At 34.3% G+C, this 14677-nt stretch overlaps 1 protein-coding gene across 2 annotated transcripts in view; it reads right to left on the bottom strand.

Annotated features, from left to right (window-relative positions):
• CHD1 (chromodomain helicase DNA binding protein 1) overlaps positions 2065 to 14677 on the bottom strand; it is a 73114-nt gene continuing 60501 nt past the window's right edge. For both annotated transcript variants that reach the window (XM_018050009.1, XM_018050010.1), the window contains 4 exons: positions 8445 to 8541; positions 7222 to 7273; positions 6263 to 6473; positions 2065 to 4843 (listed from right to left, as the gene is read on the bottom strand). In XM_018050009.1, coding sequence (XP_017905498.1) covers positions 4498 to 4843; positions 6263 to 6473; positions 7222 to 7273; positions 8445 to 8541 — 706 coding nt within the window. In that variant the 3' untranslated portion in view covers positions 2065 to 4497. The remainder of the gene's footprint in view (positions 4844 to 6262; positions 6474 to 7221; positions 7274 to 8444; positions 8542 to 14677) is intronic.

The raw sequence follows: 14677 nt of genomic DNA, 5'->3' as shown, positions 1-14677 counted from the left end.
ACTGTCATTGGTATAGAATTGAATCAAGTTTTACTATTTTAAAATTAGGTATCTTTGGAATTCGCCTGCCAATGCAGGACACACAGGTTCTATCCTAGAGTTGGGAACATCCTCTTGAAGGGGAAATGGCAATCCACTCTAGTATTCTTGCCTGGAAAATTCCATCGACAGGGGCACCTGGTAGGTTTCAGTCCATAAGGTCGCAAAAAGTTGGATATGACGGAGTACACACACATTAGATATCTAAGTGGAGATGACTTCATGGGGAGTGGTTAAGTTGAAGATACTTAGCACAAAAATGGAAAGAGAAGGAAACACAGTAAAGCTGTTGAGACAGGGAACTGAAGTTCAAAAGTCACAGGCTAGAATACCATAGGAATTCCAGAAAGTAAAACTAACTGGGCAGAGGCCAAGACCTGAGCAAATAAATTTAAAGAAAACCACACCTAGACTTAGCAGTGAAACTACACCACCAGAGGCAAAGTTCAACTCCACAGCTCATTCTACAGACTGGAAATCACAAGGCAATGCACATTTTTGCATGTGAAGTGTTAATATGAATGTCATCAATGCAGGCAATGATCATTTAATAGAATCATTATAAGCTAGGGAATTCCTTGAGACTGTTTATACCTCTTCAATTTAATATTTAGATCAAAACTCAAATGTAGAGAACATGAAATTAAAATTAAACATTTCATTCATTTGGGAGTTTGACTTACCAATCCCATTTCAAGTAAAGGTTGGGTAAATATTTTTAACTGAAGGACAGGGTGGCTAATGGTCTTTAACAATAGAAAATCTGGCACATGAAGCCCCCCTGGAGACCTTGTATAGGGACTTGAAAACAATCTGAAAACTATTTTTTAAATTCTACTTTACCAAGTAATCTCATCTTTCATTATTTAACATAAGTACTATTTCCTAAATCTAGGTCTTTCTTTATAAGGAATCCAAAGATTATGTGTAATAAAATCAACCTATTGCTGCTAAGTCGCTTCAGTCGTGTCCAACACTGTGCGACCCCATAGACGGCAGCCCACCAGGCTCCCTCATCCTTGGGATTCTCCGGGCAAGAACACTGGAGTGGGTTGCCATTTCCTTCTCCAGTGCATGAAAGCGAAAAGTGAAAGTGAAGTCGCTTAGTTGTGTCCGACTCTTAGCGACCCCATGGACTGCAGCCTACCAGGCTCCTCCATCCATGGGATTCTCCAGGCAAGAGTACTGGAGTGGGGTGCCACTGCCCCATTAGGTAGGTGCTAAAATAAGTAAAAAATTAGCATAAAGCATCTCGCAAAATCACTATCAACATAGAGTCTTTTCCAGGATAAAATAGAATTTTAATTGAACTTTAAATATGTCTAAAAGTAAATGTCTTAAGAATTTTAACACAGAAGCTTTGCCATTTTCTCCAGATATTTTGTTGGTGAACTACTACCTAGCTGCTTCCTTTTAAATGTGTCCCATCCATCAGGCTTGCATAAAGTGCCACAATAATATGTAATAGTTTGCATTTTTAAATTGAGCCTTGAATGTAAATAATCTGTTTAATAGAAGTATCTATGTTAATATACTTAAGTCAGTTCAGAAACTTTTAACAGTACAGTCACATTTACCAATTCACACAGTTTCAGATGAGGCTGGGAAAGTCAGGGAAAAAAACCCTTTTTAGGATTAGTTTTTTTTTCAAATCCCATCTTAAAAACGCTCAAAGTTATTGATAGTCCAATGATCATTTTCTAGTCGGAAACAGTATGTGGTGCATAGCATTATGCCATCTACCTCTTGTGTATATTCTGGATAAAGCTCAAGGAAATGAAATCTGGGTAAACCAAGATATAATCTACACAAACCTTCCATTAGTTAACCTCAAAGACAGAGCTCAAGAGAAATTACATGTGTAGTCTACATTTATGCAACTTCAAGGTTCTCATTTTATTAACCCACTCACTCTGAAATTAACAAACGAATCATTCTCACTCGTTTTTCACAGCTTTCCAGTCTGAAAATTATTTTCTAACATACCCTAAACAAAGAATATTTTCTTTATACGCAAACAGACCATTGCTTTTAATAAGAATCATTTATTGTATATTTTTAAGGTGGAGGGTTAATTAGTACAGTACTATGCATAACCTCATTCTTAAAAAATTAAACACAAATGGATAAAAATGGCAAATCAGAATGAGCATGTAAAAAGACAAAAACTAGGCGTATTTTTATAGAGAATGTTTCCTGTCATACCTATGTACTGATGTTTTTCTCCATTTTGTCTTTGAAAATGTATGGCTTGTTCCTTTTCTACATAACTGCTGATTCTTACAAAAAATGAACATATTTGCCATCAACTAATAAATGTTACATACAGTTGTAGATTTTTCATTCAACTCAGCTGATTAGTTGCCTGAAATACTCAACTAAACATAGCACTGTTAAGAAAGTTAAGAGTCCATTCCATTTGTCTCAAAAATGTAGTACTGAGTTATTAAATTTTCACAATAGGATATAATGCGAATGTCCCAGCTACAAAGTGATGAATGGAAAATGTCAACCCTGATCTGTTAGCTGTATTATGATTTTAATAAGCATTACAAATTTTTTATTAAATGATATATTGTGGAATAAAGTAATCATTTATACTAATAGTGGAAAAAATAACTCTTACAAAAACGTATACCAGATTAAATTATCACTTTTATAAAAATTGAGTTATTCCACAAGTTATCTGACATACCAGGAAATGACATTCAAGATAACTATCTAAACAGAAACCACTGCTGTTAAAAAAGGGTTGGGGGGATATAGAAGCTCTGTTTAGTACACATAGTGTAAATTTTAGACCTAACTGGATAAAAGGAAAATATTAAAAATATATCTATAGACAAATATCTGTACATCACTCCCATAGCTAATCTATAGACACATTTAAGAATATTATAGGAATATATCAATATACTTATATTTGTCAAAGTTAAGGTTCAAATGTGTTATATCACAGCACACATCCAAGAGTGTATGCCACAAGATTAAAAAATTCCCACTGAATATAACAAAATAAAAAAAAATCTGTAAATAAATATAAGGCATTCTAAAATAATATCTGCAGAAAATCAAGAGTCCAGCAAAGATTTCTATTATCTAAATTTTACTTCATATATTCTTCAAAATAGATTTAATTGTAGTGCCACAAATTAACAATGTTCAACTGCTTACCAAAATACTCTTTTCTGGAAACTAAATGTTACTATTAAAAAAAAAAAAGTGAGGGAATAAGAATGCAGCAGAAAATTACAGGAGCCCACATATCCTTTTTCTTAAATTTAATTTGTCATATATAAGGTTTTTATATACAATCAGTGTGCATTTTAACAGTTTTTATTAAAAGTCAATCAAGTTTATCTAAAATGTTACCTGGCTGCATAGCACGTTTGACATTATTGCCCACATGAAAAGGAAAACAAATGGATTTACAATAACTTTTGGCCTTTTGGATCCTGGAAGTGTTCATAGACCTACCCTTTTAAACCCAATGCATCTGAAAAAAATGTTTCCAGAGCATGCAGTTCAGATTTTACAGATCATCTCACCATTCTGTTACACAATACTGACTAAAAAAGGGAAAAGGAAAGAAATAACATGTATCTAATAAAATAGTCAATATAAAAAGGACTATAATGGAATTAAGTGGCCCCTTTCCCCGTTTTTTTTACATTCTAAACAATGATTCCATCAAGACAAATCATTAAAAAGTGTTATTACACTGATATATATATATATATATATTTAAACAATAAGAAGGCCTGAGTTGGTAGGGAAAGGAACAGTCAAAAAAAGCCTGAGAAGGGGAAGGAAGTAAGGAAAGCTCATTTAATTCATTTACAATAATTTACAGCCATTGTTTGTGTGTGTGTAAAAAGGCATAATAATAGATCACAAACAGGAAATTCCTGGCTATTTTACAGATATAGGTACAGAATTTAAATATTCAAGCTTGTGATGAAAAGCGGCAAGGTGGTCGCAGTGTACAATGTAAACAAGTAGCTTTGGAAAGTGAATAAAGTCCTTGAGTGTGTTTTCTTTATTAAGAAAAGAACTCTCTTTCATTCCTTCCTGAAACATGATCACAGGTAAGAGTAAAGTTCATATACAAACATAATTTAAATGGACGTCAGTCTAAAATCACTGACTTAAAAACAGTTTTATCCAGCCTACATGGAAGGGCAGTGTTGAGGTCCCTGTAATAGTAAACATTTTCCATTTCTTTAAAAAAGAAAAAAAATAGTACTACAATATTTGTAGTACAGTGCAGCATAATCCTTAAATATAAAAATATTTTCTCTTCTGTTGGGATAATAGACCTTGCATCCTGGAAAGAAGTAACAATACTGCTACTGACAGAAGATCTGTTTATATCTTTCAAGTCATGTAAGGCAATTACTGTGTTGGTTTATGATATATGGCTAAAAGAAAAGTCCAGAAAGACAGTATCAGTTTTCGTTATGTTTTCCGACTACTCCAGGTATGCTCAGGTGTACTTTTGTTTTCAATTGAGTGTTCAAATGGAGATCTGGAGCCATAAGGAGACCTCTGGTCTAGTGGAGATCTGGGACCACTACTGGAAGCTCTATGGTCCATCTGCCAATCTGAGTGATACCTATAATCCCTGGAAGATTTATGGTGTGCATATTCAGAACTTGATCGATGGTCTGAATGTAACCGATGATCTGAATGAGAACGATGATCAGAATGAGTTCTGTCTTTTAAACTTCCTTCCAGATTTGATCTGTGGTCTCTACTCCTGTGATCATCGAGTTTTCTGTGTTTCTCTCTATCATTGTAATATCTAATAAAAGAGAAATTAGGAATTTTAAATTAGCAATGCCAATTAAATGTTTCCAAATAAATCTTATTAAAAATAAAACAAAAATAATGCATACTTCTAATTCTATACAAATTCAGTGTTTCAACACAAAATTTCATAAGTGAGTTCATTAAAAATCACTGAAAAATTATCTCTGCATGTCTCTGGAAAAACTATTCCATTCATAAAACTAAAGTGAAACCATACCAAGCACTTGAGATGGCATCTAACTTGACAAGGCCATTTAAGATTGGTTGCTACTTTCTCTTCCATGCACTATTTGTATTAATGCCTCTTTACTGGAATTAATTAATTAGAATTAAGACAACTATATCCATCTAAAATACCCTTGAAATCAGAGCCTTTTGAGTCTGCAGCAGGAAAAATAAATAAAAATCTCTAAAACAGTCTATGAAATGAGAACCTTTATTGGTTGGTGATACCTACTGAAAGCTTCCTTAATCTGATTATTTATATAGGAAGATTTGATATACAAATCACTGTGAAATTTAATCCACACATAAGTGTGTGGCAGTCTGCTAAAAATTTATGGGAGTTTAATGAAAAGTAATTTCTAAGATGTTTGCCTTTTCAAAAATACATCAAACATAATTTAATGTTTTTTTGTTCACAAAAGGTCCTTATTATAAGCAATCTAAACTGTTATGCAAGTCTGTGAAATTATAAACATTTATCACTACAAATATGGCTTTTCTTTCTCACTGTGTGCTTTCCTAACTTTATAATGTGGCTGTGCATCTCAGAAGAAATTTCAGTGAGCACAACTAAAATACAAACAAACCTATTAATTTCTTAATTTCTGATCTTTTACTCTTCTCGGTATTTTTATTTGGCTTATTAAATGAAAATATCCCCTTATCAACAGGAGTAAAATGTATTCTGTTATTATATTCCAGTTGTTACTACTTAGACTTAAAAAAACAATAAGTGGAGAAAACTTCGTGATTTCAAGACTATCTTCATATTGCTTTAAATTTAACCTCAATGAGTTGTTTTCACATAAATTAATTATTCAAACAAAAATCAGGTTTTTTTAATGCAGTGGAACGTAGAATTCACCATCACACCTCAGCCACAGTCCATCAATCTTTTATTTTACCTCACTATATTGTGATAAGTATTTTAGCCCATATTCTCCAAACCAACAACGAATCCCATGACTAATTATAGAACTCCCTACACTAAATATTTTTTTATTGTATATTCTGACCTTAAATTTATAATTAAAAACCCACTTTTATAGAGAAATTTATTTTTTCTTATTTAACCTTTATTTTACATAAGACGTGTTTTGATTACCTGAAAACTGAATTGGTCAATGAAGTCAAACACAACAAATAAAGACATCAATATGCAAAATTTTAAAATTGTCAAGTTTACCTGCTGTCTTGCTTGTAGTGATCCCAATCACGATGATCTTTACCATTACTAAAAGAAGAGTAAGGTCTCTTCCTAGAGTCACTCTTCTTGTACGAATCTCCCTGATGTCGGTCTTTATGATGATCATGATACTGAGATAAGTGTCTGTCAGATGAATAACTGTCCCTGCTGCTGTCATCATGATTTGTATTCTCTTTTAATCTTTCCACATCTGTTAAGATAAGTGTCCAACTTCTGTTAATGACTTTAAAAAACATGGTAAACAAAATAATTTAACTGCTAGATTATAAGAACTCCTGTTTCAGCTCCAACCAACATAAGTGAGAAAGTCGAAGTGTTAGTCACTCACTCCTATCCTCTTTGAGACCCCATGGACTGCAGCCAACCAGGATCCTCTATCCATGGGATTCTCCAGGCCAGAATACTGGAGTGGGTAGCCATTCCCTTCTCCAGGGGATTGTCCCAACACAGAGACTGAACCTGAGTCTCCTGTAATGCAGGTGGATTCTTGACTGTCCAGTTCCCAAATACAAGCAATTAAAGCATTTAGAAAATAGTTTATAAAAAGTCATACTAAGGCTTATGAATAGGTTTAATCTGAAATGTGGAGAATTACAACGAAAAATTTAAGGTCCATTTTCTTCTCAGACTATACTTTTATGACTCTTGCATAGAGCAATTAATCACTTAATTAATTAGATTAATATAATTAGTCTATTAATATTAACTAATCTGTTAATATTCCAAATAATTTTTTGAAAATATGTTCAACAATTCTATATTTTCTAGAAACTGGTAATAGTGATTTATGAAAAGTTAATAAGCTAAAAAGGATTATTAAGACACTAGATTTAACATGGGCATGTATCATCTAAAACACCTCACCCTCCCAGCAAAAAAAAAAAAAAAAAGCCAGTTTTTAAACTGACTTTCCAAAACAATTAACAAGACTGACTTACCTGGATTTCTAATCACTTGTGTATTCAAGCTGCTGTTCTGGTCATTATTTTGCTAAAATAAACACACATATGTAAGAATCTTTGAAGTGTCGTCAAACAACATTGTAAAACATGAAAAAGAAAATTCTGATGCTAAAAGAAGTTCTCCTCTATTAGAATGTATAAATGTAACACTGCTGCTGCTGCTGCTAAGTCGCTTCAGTCGTGTGGGACTCTGTGTGACCCAACAGACGGCAGCCCACCAGGCTCCCCTGTCCCTGGGATTCTCCAGGCAAGAACACTGGAGTGGGTTGCCACTGCCTTCTCCAATGCATGAAAGTGAAAAGTGAAAGTGAAGTCTCTCAGTCGTGTCCGACTCTTAGCAACCTCATGGACCGCAGTCTACCAGACTCCTCCATCCAGGGGATCTTATATTTTTTAAATGCAGAAACTATGGGTCTTATGACTTAAAAAAAAACAAAAACTGAAATAATTTTAGACTTAGAGAAAAGCCACAGAAATAATACTGAGAGTTCCCATATGCTTTTCACCAGTTTCTCCTAATTTTAATGTTTCTTATATAACCATAGTATAATAATCAAACCTAAAAAATTTATACTTTAGTACAATACTCTTAACTGAACTACAGACTTTATTCAGATTTCACATTTTTCCACTAAAGTTTTTTCTCCAGAACTCAATCTGGGACTCAGGTCCTCTGTTTCCTCCAATCTGAGACAGTTTTGTTGTCTTCTAAGATCTTGACACTTGATGAGTACTAGACAATTACAGAGTATTTCTCAACTGGGGTTTATTTGATATTTTCTTATGATTTGACTCATGAGATTCCTTTTTGCCAAGAATTCCACAAAGTGATGTACCTTTTTCATTACACAATACAGGGGGTTCATGATGTCAATATGTCTTATCACTGGTGACATTAATCTTAACTGCTTGTTTAAGGCAGCTAAGGCAGAGTTCTCCTCTACAAAGCTATGATTTTTCTCTTTGTAATCAATAAAGATCTTGGAGAAGATACTTTCAGACTATGCTAGTGTCTCGTTTTCTTGCCCACTAATTTTAGCTTTCTTTGGAAGCTCTCACCTGCAACAATTTTTACTGTGGTATTAATACTAATGGAGATTTTCTATTTCCCTTATTCCTTTTACATTTATTAGCTGAATTCTTGTATAAGGAAGAATATCTGTTTTAATTACATAAAGAAAAATGATGCATTTACTTACCTGGGATTCCTGCCGTTTTTTAATAGCATGCTTATATAATTTATGTAATTTTCTTGCATCGAACTCAGTAAACTTAGATACAAAAATCCACAGGTTTCTAGAAGAATAAAAGGCAAATTAGTCTGATCAAAAATACTTAGTTTTTAATGAAATCCCTTTAGTATACACAGAAACACACACATCTTAGCCCTCTCCGGAAAAAAGTCTCAGGATGTTTTTTCTAGCATTAAAAAAAAGAAACCAACAAAAAAACCTTCGTAAGTGGGTAAAATTCCCCAAAAAACCTAGACAGTGTTAACTTTTACTTCTCTTCCAAATTCCTTCATTTTATAGTCTTTGGATTTGAAGATTTAAAACTAAAGAGAAGTAAACTTACAAATCAGGAAAGGATTCATATTATGGTTCAGATTAGATATAAAAGGAATAAACTATGTTAGTAGTTCAAGTAAAATATCATCAGAAAACATGGATTAAGCTTGTGAAAGAGAAGTCCTAAATAATGCATTAAAAGGTACTGTCATTTTTAATTGTGATGTAATGGTCAGAAGAGTAACATGATCAGACACTGTAAGCCCAGGACAGTATTCCATGTTTATGCCTCTCTTCCCATCCCAATGCTGGGATTAGGATTAGTAATTGACCATGGTATTCCTTCACAAATTCAGATGCAGTCTTTGGATTAGTCTCAACACAGCTTCTTCAGAGCCACTACAAATCAGTGACATGTGAGTTGAAGTCTGTCTGCCATCAATAGTAATAATTTCATATATTTACAATTTTTCTCGACCCTCTAGCTTTCCAGTAGGTATGTTAAAGATTTTGAATCTTGCTTACATAAACAGAGTAAAGAAATTACTAAAGAGCCAATGATGGAGGTTTAGTGGACTAACATCAATATCTTTACTGAGCTCAAGCAACAGATTTTAAGTGATTTTTTTTTTTTTTTTTTTTTTTGGCCATGCTGGGTCTTCGTTGCTAAGTGGGCTATTCTCTAGTTACGGTGAATGGGACTAGTCTTTAGTTGTGACGTGTGGACTTCCCACTGCAGTGGGTTCTCTTGTTGCAGAGCCACGGGCCCTAGGTGTGCAGGCTTCAGCAGTTGTGGCACACGGGCTCGGCAGATGCGGTTCTCGGGCTCTAGAGCATGGGCTCAACAGCTGTGGTGCACGGGCTTAGTTGTGCCAAGGCATGTTGGATCTTCCTGGATCAGGGATTGAACTCATGTCTCCTGCACTGGCTGTGGATTCTTTACCACTGAGGCACAAGTCCACACTTATGTGATTTTTTAAAAAATAAAACCCTGTATGTATGAATAATGACTTCCCCAAAGAAAGTCATCTCTCAGTGATAGTAACAGAAGTAAGAAAGTCTAAACAAGCAAAAATCCTGAGCTAGAAAATAACTTTTCTCATTCCTTTCTATGGGAGAAATAAAATTATATAACAACAGCACTTAATTTGGGGATTTCTTAATACCCAAGACGTATTTCTCTCAACTACCAAGCATCAGTTGCCCAGGACTACAAAATACACACTGTCAGGAAGTCCTGAATGAGATAACTGTGTAAAGTACCTAACCTGTACCATCCTTCAGGTAGGCACAGTCAGATGTAGCAGAGAATTTTTAAAATAAACAAATGGGGTAATAAGACTAAGTGACTAGGTAAGGCCAGAAGACAGGGTTCCTAATTCTTTTTCCACTAAGATCAAACATTCCCAGCCTTTTGATTTTGAACACAGATATGTGTGAAGAGCTGCTTGCTTGTAAACTACTAAATCACTAAGCGTTAATAAATTCTAGAAATCAGAAATCTGTGTCATGCAATAACTACAAAATTATCCCAGCATATGTGCATACAGAGATGGATAACTGGTGATTTCTAAAAGAATTCTTAGCAGTGTTGTTAAGTCAGATGTGGCTTTCTCAAGTGTTTCCTTTTCTTTTTTTAATTTAGTTTGGGACAGCTGTTTGCTTAACTGCACTAAAAGATGATACCACTTCATCAATATTTGGGTCTATAATTTTACAAAAACTATAAAATATATTGCAATTTAAAGAGCAGTCATTCAAACCCTGTATTTAATGTGCATATATATGTGTAATATTCTCAAAATTTGTTTCTCTAGTAATACTTCATATAGCCTGTAAATTTTGGCTACTTAAGTAAAATATGCAGCATATTAACAAGGCTTATCAAGACTAATATTAGCAGGCTAATTTAAACTAATGGAACATTTTCATAATACACATGCATAACTATTTTGTTAATTTTTCAACATGAAAATTTTCATACATCAAAGATACAAAAGAACTTTACAATGATCACCCATATACTTAACACCTAGATTCTCTTATTAGCATTTTACTGTGCCTGCTTCATCACATATCATTCCATATAGCCATCCCTCTCAATCGCTCTAATTTCTGTTTGCATTTCAAAGAAAAGGTATAGGTATCAGTGTATCTCCCCCTAAACACTTCATGCATATTATTAAGTAGAGTCAATATTACTTAGCTTTTTTATTTGAAACATTCTTTAGACAATACTATTCTCTGTAATCACTTATCAATGAAATGAAAGAAAGAAAAAAGAGCTAATATCAAGTCATGAAAAATTTCAGATAGCGGCTGGGGAAATCAAATCATTCAACAACTTCAATATTAAATATATTAAAATTTTTCTAATTTACATACTAATTAGCCAAATCCTATTATTATCCATTGTTTGACATTAAACTAAAACAGCTTATTTTGAAATTAAAATTTTAAAAAAAGCAACTGAGAAAAAAATGGGTGAAGAACCTGAGTATTTTTCTAAAGAAGACATACAGATGGCTGACAGGTACATGAAAAGATGCTCAATATCACTAATCTTCAGGGAAAAGCAAATCAGAGCCAAAATGAGATATATCACTTCACACCTAACAGCTATTGTAAAAAAGGAAAAACAAGTGTTGGCAAAAATGTGGAGGAAATGGGCTCCTCATGCACTGTTGCTGGGAATATAAATTGGTATGGTCACTATGGAAAACAGCATGTAGGTTCCTCAAAAAATTAAAAATAAAACTACTATATGATCCAACAATTCCACTCCTCTGTACTTCTTTGAAGGAAATGAAAACACTAATTCAGAAAGATATATGCACCCCCAAGTTCACTGTGGCATTATTTTACAAAAGCCAAGACAAAGAAGCAACCTAAGTGTCCATCCATAGATGGATGACTAGATGAAGTAGAATTCTCTTGCTCTCTCTCTCACACACACACACACACACACACACACACACACACACACGCGCAAACAAAGAAATATTACGCAGACATAAAAAGGAATACAACCTTGACATTCGGGACAACATGGATGGACTCCAGCTGGGGAGAACATGTAACAGAGACAGACTCACAGAGGGCGGCTGCCAGAGGGCACATGTGCGAGCGCGTGAGTGAGACGGGTGAAGGGCATTAAGAGCACAAACTGCCAGTTACGAAATAAATGCGTCTCGGGGAGGTGACATGCAGCACAAGCAAGAGAGTCAACAGCATGAAACTGTATGGTACTTAATCTATAAAACTATCGAATCGTGATGTTGTATACCTGAAACTAACAGTGGAAATTAACTACACTTTAATAAAGTAAAATGCAAGTTTTGTCTTGTTTAAAAATAAATGAAATTAAAATTGTGACTAATGTTATTGGGTTCTATTAATGTATAATGTACTTGAGTTATTCGTTAAAGATAATATGCACATTCTAGTTTTCATTTTGTTGTTTATTACAACAAAAGGCTAAAAAGAATCAGCATGTCTTTATGTCCCCCCTCCCCACAGCATGTCTTTAAATTTTTAAGAATATTGTGTTAGGGAAATGGTCATCAGAAAATGTTAAAATGTTCACTATAGGTATGACATTAACCTTGAAATAAAATTTATAAGCAAACTTCAGTTCAGTTCAGTTTGGTCGCTCAGTAGTTTCTGACTCTTTGCAACCCCACAGACTGCAGCACACCAGCCTTCCCTGTCCACCACAGGGACAAACTTGAAGTGAAGTGAAATCCACAGCAGCTGAGAAAATTCAACTAGCCCTGAAATGAATTTATCAACTATCGCCATTCTAGAGTTAAAAGAGTAAAGAGATAGGGAATTAATAAACTGTGTTTTTGTTAGTAATTTCTCTTTAAAAATTGGTTTTGTAGAAAACAATCTAGTTGAAATTAGATTCCGATCCTAATTATATCACCTGCTAAATTGTGTGATCTTGGGCAAAACTCCAGACCTGGAACTAGTGCAAGAGTGAGTGCCTTGCTAAAGCTCATGTGCTACACGCCTCCTTTGCCATACCCCAGGTCCTAGCCCTTCAAGGTTTACCTGAGTCCATTTTTTTTCCTTGTGTAAAATTGAACTAGTAACGGTTAAGACTTCCTAAACAGAGGATTTTTAAAGGGATCTTAGAACAAAGCATAGGAAAGTACAAGTGAAACACAAATATGCATTATGGTTATCACAAGATTACAAGTGATTTTTAAATAAAAAACTAGTGTCGCATTTCCTCATCAACTATTCATGTTTATATACAAGCCAAAATATTTGTATATAAACATCCATAAGAAATAAAGCAGGTTATAAAATTATGGTTATTACAAAAATTTGCTTAAAGTATAATCATGGATCAAGTCTCTATCTTTACAATTGCAGGTAAGGTCTTGATAGTTCTTCCTTTTGTAGAATCAGTAACTGTAGCTGTGTTCTGTGGGGTGGAGTCAGGGCAGGGTCAGGTGATCAGAAGTTCAACCTTTAATACAAGGGACTCTTTCCCTTGCTTCTACATTTTCCCCCCATTTTTCTCCAAGACAGCAGAATAAAAACTAATTTGCTCTTGAAAGATTTCTCAGTTAGGGTCTTTCTGTTCTCCTTTACCATTTAAGGGAATCTGGTATAATCAGACACAGTGGCAGCAGGAATAAGTACCAAGGAATATGAAATCAAGGTAGATGAGAGTGGGAGGAAAAACAAAAGGTAAGTTGCCCAGCGGTGCAGAAAGAGGAATAAAGCCTTGGAAGTTAAGGGTGAACACAATAGTCTCTTGGCTACTTGGTCTCTCCTTCTTTTAGAGGTTTTTTCCTCCCCCTTTAAATCTGAAGTAGATGAGAGTGGGAGGAAAAATAAAAGGTAAGTTGCCCAGCTGTGCAGAAAGAGGAATACAGCCTTGGAAGTTAAGGGCGAACACAAAAGTCTCTTGGCTGTTTGGTCTCTCTTCTTTTAGAGGTTTTTTCCTCCCCCTTTCCTACTAACTAAATCTGAAGTAACTATTTTTATTAGTCAACATGTAATTTCAACAAGATGCTGCTCATTTCTAATCTAAAAAGCCAGTAAGATTGATACTCTGCCTTCTTCATAAACTCAAAAATCTAAAGTCTAATTACACGAAAGTTTAAAAACTGGTATGTAGTACACAAGTATTTTCAGAGAGAAACTAAACTCCTGTTACACTAAAGGCAGGAAATAATTTAATATAATCCTTTAATTAAATTCAGCTTTAAAGATAACTCACTGCATTTCTTTTATTTTCCAATTTTATCTCAGACAAACAACAATCAAGATATCAATATGTTCAGGAGTCAATGACACAGAAAATTTAACTTTGGCTCAAATATGAAAAGACAGAGAATGTGGCTATATTCTCACTTAATCCTGGTATATATAGTTGAACTCCTACTGTATTCCTATCCTGTAGTTCTGTACTTTAGAGGTTACTGTATGAGTAGATAAGAGTTTGAGAAAAATGGAATAATCTCTTTTATGGTATTTAGGAAAGTATTAAGCTCCAGTATATATACTTCAACCATAAATAAAATATTACACTAGACACTATAAATATAGTACTTGAGAATTACTGCCTCTCATTCCTCATAAAAGGGCTTCCCTGGTAGCTCACGTGGTAAAGAATCTGCCTGAAATGCAGAAGACCTGGGTTCGATACCTCGGTTGGGAAGACCTGTAGGCAGAGGAGCCTGGAAGGACACAGTCCATGGGGTCGCCAAGAGTCAGACATGACTGAGTGACTAACAACACACACACACTTCATAAAAATCTTTCATTATTCTTCAGTAACTGAAAAATATGCAGTCTTAGCATTTTACAGGTGATAATACTGGGGGGCTCATACATAGTGGTAACTGTTCAAGGTCATAAAGTCAAAAATTAGGCAAGTTGCAACTAAGTATGCATGTCTTGTG

Source organism: Capra hircus, chromosome 7 (assembly GCF_001704415.2).
Source record: "Capra hircus breed San Clemente chromosome 7, ASM170441v1, whole genome shotgun sequence".
NCBI classification, from domain to species: domain Eukaryota; kingdom Metazoa; phylum Chordata; class Mammalia; order Artiodactyla; family Bovidae; genus Capra; species Capra hircus.
This window is presented reverse-complemented; position numbering and strand designations above follow the sequence as displayed.